Genomic DNA, 20,081 nt, shown 5'->3' with positions numbered 1-20,081 from the left:
TCCCAGATATCCCTATTTGATTAAAGCCATCAGTTTTTGAAAATCACGAATCAATGAAACATTACTGTGCAGAAGACGGAAGTCCTATTTTCGTTTTGCTGATGTGCACATCCTGTTTCACAAACTACGTGAATGGTGACTGAAATGCGTGGCATAACTGCAAGAAAATAACTCTTCCTCATACTTACCATGCATCGATCACACTTCTTAGACATCTTATGTCCTCAGTTTTCTACTGTAAGTAGCTATCTGTGTTGGCAGCTTTGCTGAATGATTGGTGAGATGTGAATGAAAGGCAAACTTTTCGAGTACTCAGTGTCGAATGCTGCCCTTTTAATTTACTGCTGCGACATTAGCAACCATTATTAAACACAAAGGAAAGCAGTCAATGCTAAACTACGAAGTATAACTGGATTTTAGATGGAGATTTTGTGGTAATTGTGAAGCTGGGATATATTTCTAGAAATGACAGTGTTACCTTGTTAGTATAACCTTTAATCATACGAATCTAAGAAATGTGCTTCACAGTATAATAATCATTGAGGTATAGCTTTGATATAATGTTATTCAGCACGTAATATGCGGCATTTATAACTATCATTGGCTTAAACGTTTTCACTCATGTGATCAGATCAGTTGACATGGAGAAGTGTTACATAACATATTTGAAGTCTAGTGCAGATTATATAATCTTAAACCAATTTTCAAAGCTATCAGCATTGTTTAATAGCTTCTTGTGTGGGTTACAGAGTCTTAATTTTCACATGTGTTGTAAGTGGTCAAGCTCAGAATCTTCAAAGTCAACAGCTAGATGAGGTGAGTTGATTTACTCAAGTTTTTCATCCAAGTAACAGGGTTAGATATATAATCATGTATTTAGTGGAGAGATTACTCAGTTCCTTTTCATTTTGTCTTCTTTAGTTGATGAGCATTATGACATGTTCCATTTGTGAAAGTCATCTCCCATGAGAATCGTTTACCACCCTGTTAATGCAAGGAACATTTTAATATATTGCCTTCATAAAAGTTTTCATCCTTAAGATATGTTCTTTTCACCATAATTAAATCTTTGGAAAAGTTAATAGCAGTGGCGTAGGAACCAGGGGGGCAGCGGGGGCAGCCGCCCCTCCAAGGAAAATACAGGGGGGGCAGGAATATCCTTTTGAGAGTAATCCTCGAGGAACTGAAGGTAGTAGAAAGACGGTCATCACCGTCACAATAGCGCCTGAGGCAAGTGGAGGCTCTAACACCTCTGACGATCAGATCGTGCGTGCGTGCAGTACCCCCCCCCCCATCCATTCTTTTTTACGAAATGTGCTAGTGCGAACGTCGTTCACTGTCAGCAGGGAGTTTGCCCCCCCAACGCCGAACATCTTCCTACGCCACTGAATAGTTGACTTGGTGTCTCCATCTGTCCCTTCTCTTTGTATTTTTGTTTTCTTTATCAGGTTATTAATAATAGACTGTGGGATTTGTTCAAATATAGACAGGCAAAATAACCGTCTGCTCATTGGTGGATTTCAATAAACCAATTTTCTTTCTACAAAAAAAGAAAAGAAATCAAAAGGGTAGGGGAACCATAAAAGTGCTGCATCCACATTCCTAAACCAGATTTCCAGTTTCTTGTTCCAACTTTAAGCAATCTGCTTAGAGTAAGTGCGCTCACTGTTGTTATATGACTGTACACTATCAGCAGACATGCAAACAAGTTACTTGTAGGGGCACTTGTTATTATTGAACACAGAACACTTTTGTTCTTTTGATTTGAGAGTGAGCTTGGCTGTTTTTTTATATTGAATTGTCATGGATGTCATGCATCATAAATCATTGTGAGACCTTTCTAGGAGACATTAGAAGATACAAATTAGGAAATGTCTTAGAAAAGTTGAACAAAGTTGTTCTTGTCATTCTGATATACTTCTGTTCTTTGCTCTTGTTTTTAAGGCATCTTTTAGTTGCAGGAAATGCCCCTAATTAACAGTAAATTTCAAATTTTCTTTTCCCCTTGACCAGGTCTGGGATTCTGTCCAGGTCCATGGACTTCCACAGAAATTTTCAGGGTTTATTTTTTGGTGGGGGGTTGTAGTGGTGGTGGTTCCTTGGTCTGTTTTCCAGCCTGCCCACTTCAGCTTTCACTCTCATATGATATGCTCTTAAATTATGACATGAATTTTTGTTTTGAGGAAAAGATGTATGGCACAACTTCTTCTGCATAGCTTAGCTAAAAGTAAAGTAGAAAATAAACATTCTTCCGAACAACATATACCTACCTAACATAGTCAATAACATTCAATTAATCAAAACGAGTATTTAAGCTAGAATAAATGATGTGGATGTGACCAGTCGTCAAGCATATGCACATAACAGTGCATATGCAGTCGCACACGTGTGTGCAAAAACATTGATACACTCTGTTCATGTATAAAATAAAAAATTTAAAGCTTTAACTTGTTGTCTGTGCCTTTCTTACCTCAGTAATTAACAACAATGAACTGTTTTATTATTTTCCAGTTAGTTTAGCTACATGAGATACAAAGTTTTAAATGTTTGAATATATGTTCTTTAATCACGAGCTTGCATCTTTTTCTATTATATTTCAGTCTACACTACCACCTGACTGATTTTTTTTTTCTTTTTGGTGTGTGTGTGTGGGGGGGGGGGGGGAAGGTGGTGAAGAGGAATTTGTAATAATGAATAAACTATTTCAAGCTGTCTTTGTTGTTTCAGGTAGTAGACAGTCTGTCAAAATATGACATCAATGATGATGGAATTCTGTCACAGGAGGAAATAAATGTGGCCCAACCTCATATTCAAAAATTGCTTGACAGATATGCTGAGTTAAAAGCCCAGGAAGACCTAAAACAGGAGAATGCTGATGAGACCAGATCACCTGCAAGCCAAAATGCTCACATTTCAGATCATGACGATGATGATGGAGTTGAAATAGAAGTTGAAGATGACATGGAAGTGAAAGAGGATGTAAAGGAAGACATTAAAAGTGCAAATAAGCTGTCATACTTTGCAGCTGGTTTAGCTACCCTGATTACTGTGATTTATCTTAGCCACAAGTGGCGATCCACTCAGCAGCAAAGGATACAGGAGGAAGCAGGTGAAAACTTAAAACAAAGGTTTATACTACAAATCTGCTGTTGTTTACACAAATCATATTCTGTCACTACAAACTACATTAACACTTGCTGGACTGGCTGTGGACGTGCTATAGAAATCAAACTCAGCTAAAAATATTTTGAAAGAAAAAATATTAGTTAGAATCAGAGCCTATAGCATACACATGTATTAATTGCTTTTCTGTGTCAGGCATGGGAAAGCATTTAGTCCTGTTCTTTCATTTTTTTACTAATGAAGATATAGTTTAAGTGATAAACAACAAAAGGCATAGGGTCATTTACCTGGGAAAGAAGAGGTCAAAAGAGCAGTCATCAGACTGTAGTACCTCCCACTGGGAAAAGCTTATATAAGCTTGAGTTGTTAAATCCTGTAGCCGCTGTATTTTCCTCTGGCTCTTTCATCTCTCTCTCACTGTCTTTTAATCTCACTATTTTTTTTTTTTTCTAGTTATGTTCCTTTCTGTGCCTCTCTGTATGTCTTCATTCTTTACTTGTTTTTTGCAGATTTGCATGCATTGAGGAGGGAGGCTTGGCTCAGCCGCATGTCAAAAGGTCAGCATCAGTCAGTTCCACCATCTTCATCTCTACAAGAATCTTCCACTGGAGAAGTATCAGAAACTCTAGTCAGCAGTACATCATCATCTGTAAAATCCGTTATGGCAGCAGCTAAAAATAATTCTGTTCAAAAGACCAATGGTGTACCTGAGGGCATTTCTAAAGACCAGTCTTTTGCTCCACAAAAATCTGCCAAAGGATCTTTGTTGTCTTCAGAGTCTTCCAAAAACGGTGCAGCTAAAGGCAGCAAGATTACACATTCAGGCCAGATACCTATTGCAAAATCTTCAGGTGATTTTCAAAACGAAGTAAATAATATTACTATGCCTTCTGAGCAAGACAGCTTTGTGAAAAAGATAGAGCTGAAATCCTCAGATGTGCCTTTGCCAGCAGCACCAAAAGAAAAAACTTCAGACAAAGAGAAAACTATAAAATTTCTGGAGGATGTTCTGAGTTGCACAGTGGTAATTGGCTTTTTTTTTTCTTTTTCAAAGAACTGATATAAAATTTCTGCAACTTACATGAAGCTAGAAACTGTTATATATAATGTAGTGTACTTCAAACTAGTTTTAAAAAAATTGAAATTCCTCAAAATATATTTTTGGCTACTTTAGACTTTTTTGTACTTTGGACATGTTTGTGGGTTGTTTATATTCAGTTTAACTTGGAAACTTAACTTAAAAAAAAATTGACTTTGTTTTTTTGTTTCTGCTTTTTGTATAAATTGCCTTCTGGCAGTTTCTATTAATGGCTTTTTCAGTATGGTTATGGTTGGATCATAACTATTTGACAGTGTGATAAAATTCAGTTCATCATATCTTAATTTAGCCAAAAAGAGGTATGACTTGTGGGATGCAGAAAATTACATTTAAAATTGAAAATATGTGTGTCCTGTTTAAAGGTTATTTCTTTCCTGTGTAATGTTTATACTAATTTTTATTTAAGCATTTGTCAACTAGCTTTTATTTTAATGTCATGGAACCTTTTGTACAAAAGTAATACAAAACTTATTGTTTGACAGATCCTAGAGAAAGAAGACAAAATTCGGACTAGATTCAGTCTTAAAAAACTTACAGTGGCTGGTTCACAATTTCCCTGTACTGTAGGGGAAGTTCATCAAAAAATGGCAGCAGTAGTTCATCACGTCTTTGTTAAGCAGATCAACAAGGTAATAATTTTTAAGTATAATCTTGTGATAGAACGTGGAGAGAGAGAGCCAGTAGAAATTTGTGCAACAATATTGTCTGTTATACAAACAACTCTGCTAGAGAGATTTATGCATTTGTTTTGTCTACATTTAAAAAAATAATTTTGGCAATGTTATTTCAGGTATCGTTTTCAATCTCAGTATACAATGCTTGTAATGAATATGCAGCCAGCTATAATGACAAGATGGTGGATGCCACTTCATCAGTAATAAAAAAGAAAGCTCTGGAGACAATCTTATCATACTTTGAGAATGGTAGGTTGAAATTTTGGTGTCACATTTTGACTCAAATTGTCAACCCTTTGTGTTTAATGAGTTTGCAGTCTTGTTTACTCTTATTCTCCTTTTCAACTTTCTTTCACAAGCTAATACACACATTCTTCTCCCCTGATCACATCCACTCCTCCACATGCTCCCATTATTACTTGCTCTTGATTGTGTACACATTATAACTAGCACACAAGGATTATGTACACATAGATTTGTAGCACAAAATATTTTTCATTGTGTTTGCTTGTTGCCATCAGGATCCGTGGACTTCATTCATGACAAGCTTTCTGTTAATTTCTTGATTCTTTGTGGCTAGAGTGTGCAGGTGCAGTTAGTCTTCCTGCCGAAGATCTTTGGAGCTCAGACGGAAAATTCAGCTTAGAGTCAGTAAGTGACATGTAACAGAAATGCAGAAAAATATTTTTTGTTGATGTACAGTACCTTGTTGACCACCTTACACTATTTGAGAGAGAAATACAATGTTTCGTATGCAAAGGATTTTCTCTATGTAATGATGTATCAAGGAAAGGCAAGTAAATTATGTCACTAATGCTAAGCAACTAACTGTAGAGCAAAGGAGAGTCTAAACTGAGAGATTGACGGGCACCTGTAGAAACTACTTTCACAGTCAGAACCACTAATGCAGCCATGACTTTTGGAGGTTGTTGGGGTGGGGGGTAAATTAAAGAGAAGAAAGTGATATTTCTTGGGACCTCACAAACTAAGAAGACTTAAAAAATGAAAGTCTTCTTCTTCTAGCATCCACTCATAGTATATGTCTATTGTTGTTTTTGTAATATTTACAATTTGATGTGTTACCAGTTTCAGCTGAGTACTATTTGTTATTATACTCCTTTATTTATAAAACAGTTTGAAGCAGCACAATTTCTTCCACGTCTGGTTGGAGCTGCCAAGGATGGAATCTTTGTGTCACAATCCATGTTGACAGATCTTCTTATGCCCAGAGAAGGACAGTATTTGCTTTTATCTCTTTTCCAAGCAGGTGGAAGCCTATTGACAAGAACTAAAAGGTACAGTTAACAAGAAAACAATGTTGTATGTGGAAATGTTTGCTGATTTATGATTAGCTGTCATTGAGGGAAGTACCCCTAGAGTTCTGGAGAGAGAAATACCAATAAATTTCACAATACAGTATTTTGTGTGTTTTTTTATGTAATCTGAAATAGTGGAAAAAAAATTGTTTATTAGCACCAATGTGAAGGCAGTGAAATTTTGGGTCCCATTATTTGTATAACTTGATCTCCCTTGATTAATGCAATGTTATTTTCCTTACCAGATTGGATGAACTGGTCCTTTGTGAAGGAACCACGCTTAATGCTCTGGAATTGCTTGCAACAAATGTGAGTGATATCATGTGTAATGGAATATTGGCGAGGTAGGATTCATCTCAGATGCATTTTGAAGAAAATGTTGCACTTTCTTTGTTGAGTGATGTCCTGAAATGTATTTTTTCTTCAGTTTGTTTTTAGAGAACTATATACTCTACACTATCAACATTTTTAAAATAAAACTTTGTTACTTTTATTATTTTTTGACACTTGGCAGCATTCTGACTTAACTTAAATCTCCACTTTGGCTTTCTCATTGTCCTAAAGATTTTGGATGTTTTCTGCATGCTGATGTAAGTTTTGTATGCTCTAGACCAAGCAGAAAATGAAGCATTTGTTTCTTTTACTTTCAAGTGTTATCCTTATCTGTGCTATCAAAAAGAGATTTTTCTTGCTAACTGTTCATGATTTTAATAATGCTTTGAATCATTGACCAGTTTATTTCCTTAAACCTGTTCATATGAGCATGTACATTTATGCATGGATAATCTTTTTTTTTTTCCACCTTAACAGCCTCATTGCGGAGGTCTGCTGAGCATTCTCCTAGACAAAGAAATTCGTGAAGCAGCCAAACACAGCCTTGTATGTGATGCTAATTGACAGTGTTTGTTTATTGACTGTACAATTTTACGTAGTTTTAAGTAGAGCCAAAGTTGTTATTTATTTCATCTTTATCCATAATTTTGTCCTTTTTTCATTGGCATATTTGCAGACATTCTTTATATGAATGTGTATACTTATGATGTGCTTTGATATGAAATTATTCCAGGCAATGGAATTTTATTTTGTAGGTTTTTTAAAATATTTCTGCATATTACAAACACAAATAAAGGCAAATGTCTTCCATAAATCAATACATTATTTCATCTAAAGCTTCAGGTGTTGTGGGCTAACATTTTTCTTTTATATTGATAAAGAAGTGTAAAGTATAGTCACTGGAAAATTTTTTGTTTTATCCTCTAGGGCAACTATTTTGAACATAACTCAGTCCTAGCACCACTTCTGAGTTTGTCAACAATTCCTACCACCGGTGCACAACGCACCTTTGTTCCTCACCCATCAGCATCCATTCCGTTCAAAAGTCTTCGCAGCTACCCTCGTTTAACCAGTGACGATATTAGTTCTGTGGAGAGCATGATCCAGAGAGGGATCCACAAGACTCAGCAGATTGTCTATGCAGCACTGAAACGTGTTGTCAGCAATAAGACAACACGAGAGATTGGTCTAGCATGGATGGCATCAGTTGTAGGCCTGAATGAACTGAGGACAGCGGCAGTGTTGCAGGACAGTTCTGACATTCAGCCTGGCTGTTCAGATGGTAAGTAAATGAACTAGACTGTGGATGTGACAAGCAAGTGCAGTCCTCACAGGCGATGGTTGAGGCCAACACTTAACTTACAGATCTTGTGTCAAGAGAACAAGAAACTTAAATTGGAAGCTTAATGCTTTGTCCACATTTTTTTCTCAACATCCTTTACACTCCTTTAAATGGTAAGAGAGTGAAACACTAATAAATTGATGACTCACAAAACACCTTAAAAGCAAGAAAAAACTGTCATTTTTCAATGGCTTTGTTTTTCTCTTTTTTCTTCTTTTCTTTTTTTTTTTTTTTTTTTTTTTTTTTTTTCTGCTTTAGCAATAATAATATATTCAGCTATTGTTGATTCAGCTGTATTTAGTTGGTTGTGAATTTAAACGCAACAGAATATTTGTTTCCATTGCTTGTTTTTAATTTTTTTAAATTGTTTGAATCGAAGCATTTGTCATGTTCTAGTGAACTTTTTTTTTGGTGCTTTTTTAAAAAAAAATTTACATTAGTTTAGAGCATTTCATTTTTAGTGTGTTGCACTAGATAAAAGCAACCAGAAGCTTCAACTTTTTTCTCCCCATGCTTTGCAAAAGTTAAACTCTTTGCCTTTGGACCAAGCCTTCAGCAGTTTCTCTAAATTTTCCCATCCAGTTTGTGCCTTCCTGTTACAAATGCAGTTGTATTTTCCCTCACTGGGGGAAGGCAGTAATTTTTAGCTCTGTCACAGACAGAAATGATGGAAATGCAAAAACTGCCTCATATCTGGGATAATATAAATCGTAATAACATTAAGGTACTATGATCTCAAACTACCAATGCTAGTAAAAAAAAATGTAACATGAAAAATTTAAGGCATCTTACGGAAAAAATTCCATAGGAAATTTGTACGAAATATCATATAATTGAGAAAAATGAAAATCGCTAAAAAAAACTGTTCAAAATACATAAGACTTGACATGTATGTATATGTGAGACTTGTGCAATGTATTTTATGTGCTACATTAATGCAAATATATGTTTTTGTAGGATTTATGCTAAATCTCTGTGCTGTGCTGCTGGAATTTTTCCTGCCCATTAGTTCGGACAATGAGAAACTTCTGAAAGTAGATTTAAGTTATTCATCATCATCAGCCTGCCGCCTGAACTATGACTTTGAGACTTGCCTGGCTGGAGGACAAATTGGTATGATCATCTTGTGTGCTTGTAAGATTTTATTGATGAAAGGAAGATAATCAAATAGAACAGTCTTGAGAAGGTCTGACAGGCATTTCTTCCTATAAAATCTGTTTTTCTATCAAAAAGGCCTTCTCAAACAGTGTAAATGTGGTCATATTCTTTTCTGCTATCCACCATTAAGTGAGCAGATTGCCATACTTGTCTTGACTTTAATTTTTTCTGTACACAAAACTATGTAAAACTGGGACCACCGCAGATGTTTTTATTGTTTTTAGTCTAGCACAGAAATCATGCTTCAAGAATGAGATAATAGAATTTTGTCTTTCTGTCTTCTGTTAATTTTTTCTTTCCTTTTTGGCTACTCAAAAGGGGTGTGTCAAGATGCTTGTGACTGGGGACATTTTCAATAGCAATAGAGAATGTATGCAGAAAATAACATTATTTTTAGAAGAAATGGTGTGATCATTCATTGTGATAAAGCTATGTCTTCTGCCTGACATGGTAAATTTGTAAAATATATTTGGTTCTTGTCACACAGCACCTCATGCATCCCTCACTTCACATAGGTACTCATGCAACATTAATTCACTTGCTGAAGATGGATAACAACCAGTAGAACCACAAGAGCAATATCAAACATAGAAATAACAACAAACAGAAAAATTTGTTGATAGAGAAACGAAAAATGGATAAATAACAAGACACAAAAAGGTATTCACACAGATAACAGTGTACGCTTATGACTTTGTTGACCTTTTGCTTTATGACGAGTGTTAAAGGTGGACAGCTGACGCTCAGCCAGAGTCTTGAGAACCTTATTCACACAACCCCCACATGCTTGCATGTGGCAGCTGTTTACAGGGCTAGCTGCCTTGCAGTTATATAGCCATAGCTGCTAGCTCAGTGTAAAACACTAATTACCCCCCGCACCCCCCCCCCCCAAACTGCCCCTTCCAACCTTATAGTTTAAGATGGAATCTGGTAAATTTGATGTCCAGCACCACAAATGACTCTCTTGTCTTTCATCAGTTCCATGCCTTAATGACTATTTTTCTGCATTTTGATAGTGTGTGAAAAGGGTCAGGAACGCAGGCTTGGAATATTGCCACCGGAACTCCAAGGGCAGCAGACTTTTATCACAGAGTGCTTCCACCTGACACAGCGAGCTCTCAGTGTTGGTATCATCCCTGCTATTAAGCATTACAACAATATGCACAGGTGAGTGGCATTATGTTTGGGATTTATTAGGAAAGGAGTACTGGCTTTATGAGTATAGCATGGACTGGATATAATAAAATTGCTTTCCTAGATAAAGAGGTGTGTGTGGTATAGCTGCTTTGTAGTCCTCTCCCTCCCCAGATATGTTTTCAGTAATTATTTCTTCAGCATTATGTAAAATATTTATTTCAGGTTCTTTAGCAGCCAGACCAAAGTAGTGCAAGGGACAGAACAAGAGGAAGTTGTAAAGAACATGCATTTGGTGAGTTGATTCCCTTGCATTCAGCTGCAAGGAGTGATTGGACATACAGAAATACATAGCATGTACTGTTCACCCAGTTGTATAAATCCCTAGCTGTCACTTAGTTCTTATCTCACATTTCTTGTATTTCAGTTTCTGGTAATGTTCCTTTGCTATGTCAGTTCTTAATATATTGCAGCTGGTGACAGTTGTCTGGGATACCTGTCTCTTAGACACCGAGCTAGCTCGCAATATCACCATTTTCTACATCAGTCAGGCCCGCCTACTGCTAGAGGTTATCAAGACAGAGGAGAAGGTATATTAAGCACATCTTTGGAATTTATGTGTTTTTATAAAAGGGTTAAACTTGATTGAAGTGATTGAATATTAAATAATATAAATTTTTTTAACGTACATCTTATTTTACACTTTAGTAGTAAAAAGAAACTGCCCAAAACATCTTGGCACTACTCCTATAGAACACCTGGGGTAACCTCCCCTTTCCTTTCTGTACATCATTGATTATTATGGGACTGATTTTTTTTTATGTGCACTCCTATCCAGGTTTGGTGCAAAGTGAATATTTTGCTAAGGAAGTTCAAAAAGCTAGGAAAATTTGCCCACAGTCAACTTTAACACTAAAGAATAAGAGAAATGAATGATGATGCCTTGGTTTGTGGTGTACTGCTTACATTGTTATTTCAGATATTGATGTCAGACAATTATTTCTGCATGCTTGTTGCTGCAGAGACTGGATGACCCAGAAATGGTTGCTTGTGCACAGAGAAAGGCACTCTCTGTTGTTCCAGAGTTTTGTGTGAAGGACATGGCCCAGTGGTTCAGATTCCTGGCTGGCCACGTTTTGCGGCTCCATCCTAACACAGTCAAAGGCCTAGATGTAAGCACTCTTTTAACACATATATGCATTTTTTTGCTGTTGAATTCCTGGAATTTGTTTTCCCTTTTGCAAGACTGCTTTTGAAACCTCATATGCACCTAATGTGGCTTTGACCATAGGTGTTGGAAACTGGCCTTGGCCTTTTGTAGCTCTTTTGACATAAGAACTCGCATTGTCTGTTCTCATTCTTTATGTTGATAGTTAAACCAGAAGCAGATTGGGGACTTTGGCCTCATTACAGACAATTTGTCTGCAAAGCAGTCTAGAAATATACATCTGTGGTTATGAGTCCTTGCATTCAAGATACAGGTGCAATCATAGCATTGTTACAGATGAGCTTCCAATATGTTAAAGTTATAGCAAGGTGTATGTGGGAGTGTGTGATTCTTAAAGTGTTGTAAGCATTTCTTTGAAGCAGAATTTTACATCAAAGCTTTTTATAGTAGTATACCCTGTTTTACTTACTATTATGTGTATTATCTATTATCACTGCTTTATTTTAGTAATGATTGATAGTAAAACTGTCTAGCTGGTGGCCTTTGTTGACTGCTGTGTGATGTTACTGGAGCGCCCAGATCTGATGCCAGGCCCCATTCCTGCTAGCCAAACTGTTTCCGCTCTCCTGAGCTTTCTTGGTACAAAGGCCCAAAATGGGTGAGTGCATCATTATTTGAGAGTCAGGATGGAGAGAGAATTTTAGGGGCTGTGTATGTCTGTGTGTTGGGGAAGGTGTTTGGTGATGGTGGTGTGTGTGAGCAAGAGGGATCAAACATCCAAATGTACATGGATAATATCTGGTCCAGCCTATTAGCCTATGTAGTGAATAGCAGTTGTATATATATATATCTCTCTGTTTTATTTTCCAGAAATTTATGGACAGCCTATATTTGATCCTAATGAATGAATTTTATGTGTCTATGCATTTATACTGTTATGATAGCTAATGCACAGCTTGATAATAATGTTATTAGTACTCAATTTCTTGGTGCATCTGGCAGGATTCTGTAACATGGTCCTAATGTGGTCATTGATGAATGTTTTCCCAGTCCAATAATGCGTGGAGGATGGGGGTCAGGTGTCATGTCTGACTTGGAAGCCATGGTTCACACCTGTCCATCTGTACAAGAAAAGCTTGGACCAGCACTGCTACGTACCTATGTCAGTGTGGATGTTGTGGAAGGCCTTGATGTGGACAAAGATACCTTTGATAAATATGGTGCCAGGTGAAATATTCAACTTTCCGTACTGTGTGTTTTTGTGAGATTTTTGGTGTTTTCTTGGTTATACCGATGTGTCATATATTGTGACCACCAAAGTTCAAAAGAAAGAAGTCAGTTCTTCTAGTCACCATACATGTAATAGTATGCTTACCCAGAAAACAAGAGATGCAAAAAGTATTTTTGTTCATTGTGTGTGACTACTTGCAGAGTCGAGATTGGAGAACTATTGAAGAGGTTGTGGTTCCGCATAGACTGCCGTTCTTCTATCATCAGGCAGTGTGGCACAGAACTTTTCCAGGTCATTTTAATTTTAATTACTAGTTAAAACAATGGCAAGTTAGATCTATTTTTAACAAATAAATGTTCTGCAAGGACCAGACATACGTGATGGCAACCATGGTGTGTGTGTGTATAAACACACAGATTACATACATCTGCTTATGCATGACTACACATCTGAAAGATAGCCATTAAGACTGAAAATTACCATACCTCATGTAATAATGCTTCTAGTATATAATTACAAGTTATATAGGGAAACAATCCCTTTTTATTGTGATTACAAATATTTTAACTTTTTTGTTAAAATTCCATATACAGAAAGATGAAACTAACTTCTCTCTTTGTGGTCAAACAGATATGGTGTGTTGCTCGAGTTATAATTACTTCATCAGAACTAATCAAAATTTTAGAATTGACCATCTGAATATTCAGAAGATAATTTCATGTCATGAGGGAGAGGCATCATGTACAATGGAGGGTGTGTAACAATGTGGCTACTATATTCAAGTATAGTATATAGCAAATTTCCTTGAGCTAGTGAGTGGAAGATTCTCTTTTTTCCACCCAGGACTAAATGGGTAGTAAAAGGAGGAGATTAAGCTTTGCCTTTCACATTCATGGACTAGGGAATCATATAAGTGGTCTCTCTCTATATATATATTAAACACAGTGTTACCTTATGACTTGGTGTTCTTGTTTCCAGAGTTTCCTCAATGCCATTTTAGACACTTTGCTGTACATGCTACATGACAGTCTATCTCGATTGGCCAACGTGAAGAAGATAGAGGCGCTCAAAGCTAACAGTAAGAGAGATTTTTCTTTCATTTCATGTTGTGTAAATGGGGTCTACATTTTTATGCTCAGAATGTTAGCAAATATAAAATAGCTGAGACTGGAAAGCTTTACATAAGTTGTTCTGGCATTTGGCAACAATTAGGAAAGGGTGGTAATTCTGCAGACTTAATGAGACCTTTACTAAATAAACATTCTCTGTGATTAATTATAATTATCTGAATTTATGCGTTGTTTAAATTTCTACCATTGCATAATAGTCCAGAGTTGTTATTGTAAACAATTTGTTTAATTAAACATTTGAGTGGGTGTGACACATATATTACTAAATGGGTTTAACTGAAAAAGTCCCTACTTGTAAACCATGGACGTGTATTTATGGACTGATGTCTGTATGCTGAGACACACTCTTGGCCTCTTATGCGAAGTGATCCACTGTTAGTCTCGGCGAGCCGTAACAATGTGAATAAACCGGAAGCCATGTCGTCTAATGCCTCATTTTAGTACTTGATCTGAAATGTGAATAAACTGGAAGCTATGTCGTCTAATGCCTCATTTTAGCAGTAAACTGAAAAAAATTCGTCTGCGAGCAGTCCAGGGATATTAGTTTGTGTTGTAAACTTTTGTCTAAAATTGCATCTGATACATCTACAACTGCAGACAACAGCTGCAAGTCAAAAGACAGTCAAATAAGAAAAGAAGGCTCAAAATTGATAATTTGGTAGTGGAAGGGAGCTGTAGTGACTGCATCTATGCTGATGGCATTTACCCTCTCCTCAACATGAGAACAGAACTGTGCTTTTTTTTCAGCACTTTGAACTAGACTTGATGGTGGGGTAAAACACCCTATTAATTCACTTTATTATTATTAAGCTTATTTTTGTTTTCAAAGATATGCAGTTAATAGAGAGGATTTTGTCATCTCACAGATAAAGACTGGTCAGCATTGACTCCAGGGCAGCAGGCTGAAAAAGAAAGGTTTTTGAGAAATGAAGAGAGTGTGGGAACTGGTTTCATGCACCAGGTACGTCAAAAACAGAAAGGGATTTTTTCTTTTACCTTCTTTTTTTCTTTATTAATAATGCCCCAGCTAGGTGCAGTTGTGGTAACAAGTTTAACCTTTTACTAAAAATATAAATCCCTAAAGATTTGGCTGCATTATTGATATTAAGTTATCTCAGCTTATTGATCTTGCTGGCAAGAGTATATTTAAACATGAAACACGTACTAAGTAAAATATTTGATAATTTAAACAAAGTTTTATTTTGAAATTAATTTGAGTTTGATTTCAATCATGCTTGATTCCAATTATACTTTTAGATACTTGTTTGAGATCTATGCTTCTAATAGTAGAACTATGTGGAAGGTGACAATATTACAGTTATACTGATATAGATAGATTGGGTCTGCAAATAGCTTTTTTTAAAAGGGGGTGGGCAGGAAGAGAGAGGAGACTTGTAGCCTATGTTAAAATCTGTATCTTCAGGCGAAGACAACGTTGAACTTGTTGGATCTGATTACTCAGTCAGAGAAAGTATCTCACTGCTTTACGCAACAGCCTCTTGCATCAAGGGCAGCTTCCACAGTAAGGATCATTTTGAACATTTTGACCTTGAGAATCTGTTCCTCAAATAATTTCATCTTCCTAGAAGGCTGGTTACTTTGCCATGTTACACCATAAAACATCAGTTTTCCCCTTCATCATAAAAGGCACTATTTTAAAATTCTCAAAGCAAGCTTAAGTGAACTTTTCCAAAAACCAATATTAAAGAAGAAAATGAAAAAAATGTGTCAGGAATTTTTTTTTCCATTTTGGCTTATTGACATTCACATTGTTACCTTTAGCATTTGGACGTGAACCACATCGGTGCTAAACAACATTGTGTGTTGAGTCAATATGTACAGTTACTGATTTTAACAAATCATTGACTGGATGACAAGTTGTATTTAATGTTTCAGATCAATGGATTTTTGGAGTCCTTATGTGGAGCTAAGGCAAAGGACTTCAAAGTAAAAAATATGGCAAAGTATGTCATATATTTTATGTATATATAATACTGCTAAGGTAGACTTTATGTGGATTGTCTGTGATACAGAAGGAAGGGAGATAGTATAATAGGTTAAATGTCACAAACTGATGAGAAAATAATAGAGGTGTTATAACCTGCAGGTACAACTTCAATCCTGGAGAACTCCTGTCCACTATTGTCAATATCATTGTCCGTGTCACCATGCAAGACCATTCTGTACACAACGGCTACCTTGTTTCCATGGTGAAGGACCCTGACTTTGAGTTGCATAATGTGGAGAAAGCACTGTCTGTTATTCAAGAAAAAGGGCTGGGTGGAGAGGCAGTGGTCAGTCAAATGAGTGACCTTGTTAGGCAGGTAAACAATGCAGTTTATATCTCAGTTGTTAAAAGGCATTGACAAAGTTTAAGTGATAACATTGAAGAGATTTAAGTAGGACTTAGAGCAGTTGAATATATTGTATTTTTACATTGAAGACATTTGTTTGCAGTTCCATTATCAGGAGTCTGACTTTTCATTTAAGAACTAAGCACAGATAATTGCTGAAATGACTAAAGTAATGAGAAAAAAGGGATCATCCATTTTTATTTTCACGTCTGATATAATTTATTATGTTTGTTGTAATACTGGTAGGTTTTATATTTGTGTACAGACTGTTTTAAACTCGGTACATTTTAATAAGTTTTAAAATGCTTAATAGACGTTACAACTATATTTTGCTCCTCATGCTGTCCTTATTGTTTATTTTGAATTGTTTCCATTGTACAGTCAGAAATGTTTATTCGAAAAATTCATTCCTTTTCGATTATCATGGAAGTTTACATTTAGCTAAAATTCACTTTTGAGGAATAGCTATCTGTTACATTAAAGATTTGAGATAAGTCTCCATCAGATTACTATAATAACAGCTTTATTTGGTTATTTCTCTTTGGTAATGTTTTGTTCTTTTTATAGCTATAGGTTTGCCACTACCTTATTTATTTACAAATAAAAATAAAATTATTATGTTTGCCTTAAATACCTCTGTAACTAAAGCTGTACTCCTGGCTAAAAATCTTTACAATTTTTATGAGTGGCATTTTTTGAAGCAGAGATAATGGAATAATACAGTCAATATCAATCTATAGACTCAGCCCAGTGTGATCTGAACAATTTATTCTGCAGTAAGAGGATAGGGAGAGAACAGGAAAATTGGAGAAAAAGTGTTTCATTCTTTTCTGTCTTTGTAAACTCATGGATCTCAGATGAAAACTCTGATGGAAGAGAACAACAGCACTGCACCTGTAACCTCACAAGGGGATGAGGAGGGTAACTGGATGGAAGCGTTTGTGGATACCGAGGTAGACCATGATGCTTTAGAGAAGGACTATGTTACTACCATGCAGAATGAACGCTTCAGTTCTGCTAAACTGCAGGAGTCTCATAGCTTCCATGGTAACCTGCAAGCACTAGAACCCAGGTGGGATGTTTTTTGTTCTTTGTGGCAATCCAGACCCACCTTTCTTGGTTTTTGCCTTTCCCCTGAGTTCTTTGCTGTTCTGTAATGAAGACTAAATAATTTGTTAACCAAGAAGAATCATGGTCATTTAAAAAGTCTATTACTTTTTTTGATTTTGTTCTAGAAGTTGCTATAAAGACCTGAATATGGTTATATATAGTAGCAGGGCTTATGCATATAAAAAAAATCACCTTGTTATTTTTGACAGATCACCAAAGGTGAAGGCATTAATGAAAGAAATGAAACAGCTGCAGCAAAACCTGCCTGTTCATGCCGATGCAAGCATATTTGTCCTACAGGTGAGTAGCTTTCGTAATGGCCAAAAGCTTTCAAACCAAATGTAAATTTGTATAGGAAAGCTATGCTTCTTCCCTATTATTTCCCTATCCCTATCTCTGTTTAGGCAAATCTAGCTTTCAACACCTAGGTGGTACATGTGCTTTTGCAGTCAACAGTTCCTAAATTATTTTCAAGCCTATGTAGCTCTATTCACGAAGAAGGGTTTCAGTTTGGGTTTTTTTTCCTGCAAGATTAGCATACACAGATTAACTAACTTTGGATGTGCTGCTTTTCAGGATGAGGAGCGTATGGATGTAATGCGAGCACTGATTACTGGGCCAACTGGAACACCATACAGTTTGGGCTGTTTTTGCTTCGATATCTATTTTCCCACAAACTATCCAAACGTTCCTCCTCTTGTGAAGATCATCACAACAGGTAAAGGTACTGTCAGGTATGTTCCACCTCCTTGATCTCTTTATGTGTGTTATGTGTGCAAATTGTTTTCTGTGCTGATAGAAGAAAGTATATGTGCTTGTGTGTTTTTGCATCTTGATTGTTAGTATTTACACTGTAGGTTCAATCCTAACTTGTATGCTGATGGAAAAGTCTGTCTGAGTCTGCTGGGAACATGGCATGCAGGTGATGCCAGTGAAAAATGGAACCCAAGTGCTTCATCACTGTACCAGGTAGATATCTGCTCTCTTAGATGAGAAAATGAGTAGAATGTTTTAGTATTTGATGAAAAGACAAAATTCCTGCTTGATTAGGGAAAATAAGTGTAGGTTTTCAGCCAGCAGTAAATTTATCCTGTTCTTTCTTAGAAGAGATATCATAACACTTCATTTTTCTTTTCATTTTCTAAACATAAATAAAAATTGGTGCCAAGATTTATTCCTGTTGCTTCAGTCAAACAGTTTTGCATGTCTTCTTTTAACACCTTGCCTATTTTTTCCAGGTTCTAGTGTCCATTCAGAGTATGATCTTGACGCCAGATCCTGTTTTCAATGAACCTGGCTATGAAAGGTTAAAGGACACAGAAGAAGGAGAGGTATATACTGCTTGACAGTGTTTCTTCCTCTTAATGCAGATACAGCATTTCATTGTTACTTTTTCCTGTTTTTAAACTGTATCATGCATAGTATTGTACAAGACTAATTTAATGTTAGACATGAATGTATTTGCTATACAGCTTTAGCAACTTTACTGTCATGTGTGACTTCTCTCTCATTCTCTCTCTTGCTGTCTAGAATACCTCTGTGATATTTTCATCATGTTATCTTTTAATATAATTTTTCTCATTGCTAGAAAAAAGCAATAAATTTGTTAAACGATTAAATTTTGGTGCTGTAATAAATCTGTAGCATTTTTCTGATAAATATGATAAATAGATACAGAGCCGGCAGTACAACTGGAAGCTCCATTTGAATACACTTCGACATGCAGTCTTAGGTCAGCTCAGAGAACCCCCACCAGGTAAAGTATCAGGATTTTGGGGCTTAATAATTGTACAAAAGTAGCCTGCTTGACACCAAACCTCCCACACTAATACATTCTTAATAAAAGCTTCTGCAAGATTCTGCATGCAATGTGATGATTTTTATTTGGCGAAATCTTTTAGCCATCACATGGCATAGTAAGGTGGGATGTGACAGAGTGGAGATGGAGGTGTAAGGGAGACAGTCGCTTTTATGACACCTTAGTGGCTTATTTCCCCTGGTTTAGCGACTGTTGTATCTTAGACACATCAAGTCGCTGTGCGGTCACTGCATGGCCAAGTCTAAGCAGTCAACTAAAAGGCTTCTATTTTATGAGCATATCAGCAAAACCCTTCGCTTTTAGCAGTCAGCTAACAATGCTTAATGAAGCTCTGCATCTGGGGCCTGGGCTTATGATGAAAAGAACCAGCAGACAATTATTAACACAAAGGCTATCAAATTAAAGCTGGATGGACAGTTTTGTGATGTCCATGACAGGAATTTTTAACTTCTGATTTTCTGTCGTTGACAGGCTTTGAAAGACTCATTGGCTGGCACTTCGCCCTCCAGAGAGAGGCGTTGCTAAAACAATGCGCACAGTGGGTGCACGGCTGTGAAGATCAAGACTTGCTCAAAAGAATGCGCCAGACAGCAGACAACATATTCGAGGAACTCATGAGGCTTGATGTCGACTTCAGTGTGAAGGACGAGGACACGAGTGATGACAAGGAGGAGGAATAGTGAAACTGGCTATTGGTCAGATACAGGCGCTTGAATGCTGCAAGGTGCTGATGGCGATGACGACAATATTAATTTCAAGTAAAATAACTTTCGGGGGTGATGGATCGCACTGTATTCCGTTGTCCAAGTTTGTGAAGTTTTCGAAAATGGCAGAAGCCGTTAAACAGGCCTTTGTTAGGCATGAAGATTTGGGTGATGCTTAGAGAGTTACCGAAAGAATATAATGTGTATTGTGCTATGATATGATTATGTAATTTAAGGACGACATAAAATAAGAATTGTTATTGTGAATGACGTTTACAGTGATTGAGATTTGTGAGAGTTAATTTGCATATGCTTCTCTGTTTCTCTTCTCCCCCTCCCTTACATCTGTACACAAATAGTCTTGTCGCTCTTTTCACTTTCTCGCA

The 20,081-nt window shown here is 36.6% G+C and overlaps 1 protein-coding gene across 2 annotated transcripts; it reads left to right on the top strand.

Annotated features, from left to right (window-relative positions):
* The first annotated feature begins 82 nt into the window (after positions 1 to 82).
* LOC112569129 lies at positions 83 to 19,962 on the top strand. Of its 2 annotated transcripts, XM_025246828.1 has the most exons (31): positions 83 to 237; positions 750 to 816; positions 2,728 to 3,109; positions 3,633 to 4,147; positions 4,705 to 4,851; positions 5,013 to 5,145; positions 5,477 to 5,547; positions 6,031 to 6,191; positions 6,458 to 6,521; positions 7,023 to 7,091; positions 7,473 to 7,827; positions 8,845 to 9,000; positions 10,062 to 10,212; positions 10,405 to 10,474; positions 10,653 to 10,769; positions 11,202 to 11,351; positions 11,881 to 12,005; positions 12,398 to 12,574; positions 12,779 to 12,869; positions 13,557 to 13,656; positions 14,575 to 14,669; positions 15,132 to 15,230; positions 15,605 to 15,672; positions 15,816 to 16,032; positions 16,920 to 17,134; positions 17,382 to 17,472; positions 17,749 to 17,906; positions 18,030 to 18,141; positions 18,411 to 18,503; positions 18,844 to 18,928; positions 19,463 to 19,962. In XM_025246828.1, the coding sequence occupies exons 3-31, from the start codon at positions 2,962 to 2,964 to the stop codon at positions 19,669 to 19,671; spliced, it is 4,242 nt and encodes a 1,413-aa protein (XP_025102613.1). In that variant the 5' UTR covers positions 83 to 237; positions 750 to 816; positions 2,728 to 2,961; the 3' UTR covers positions 19,672 to 19,962. The 2 variants fall into 2 exon arrangements, with proteins under 2 accessions (XP_025102613.1, XP_025102621.1); XM_025246836.1 differs by lacking the exons at positions 83 to 237; positions 750 to 816 and having other exon boundaries at positions 2,710 to 3,109.
* Positions 19,963 to 20,081: the final 119 nt, after the last annotated feature.

Source organism: Pomacea canaliculata, linkage group LG1, assembly GCF_003073045.1.
Source record: "Pomacea canaliculata isolate SZHN2017 linkage group LG1, ASM307304v1, whole genome shotgun sequence".
Lineage (NCBI taxonomy): Eukaryota > Metazoa > Mollusca > Gastropoda > Architaenioglossa > Ampullariidae > Pomacea > Pomacea canaliculata.
Note: the sequence above shows the minus strand (reverse complement) of the source record. Positions and strands in the feature narration are given on the sequence as shown.

Bases quoted from the DNA above. Each gene is read 5' to 3' on its own strand.
- LOC112569129 (XM_025246828.1), top strand. From the start codon at position 2,962: ATGGAAGTGAAAGAGGATGTAAAGGAAGACATTAAAAGTGCAAATAAG. The intron at 17,135-17,381 runs GTGGGATGTTTT...TATTTTTGACAG, and splicing joins CTGCAAGCACTAGAACCCAG to ATCACCAAAGGTGAAGGCAT. The intron at 18,929-19,462 runs GTAAAGTATCAG...TGTCGTTGACAG, and splicing joins GCTCAGAGAACCCCCACCAG to GCTTTGAAAGACTCATTGGC.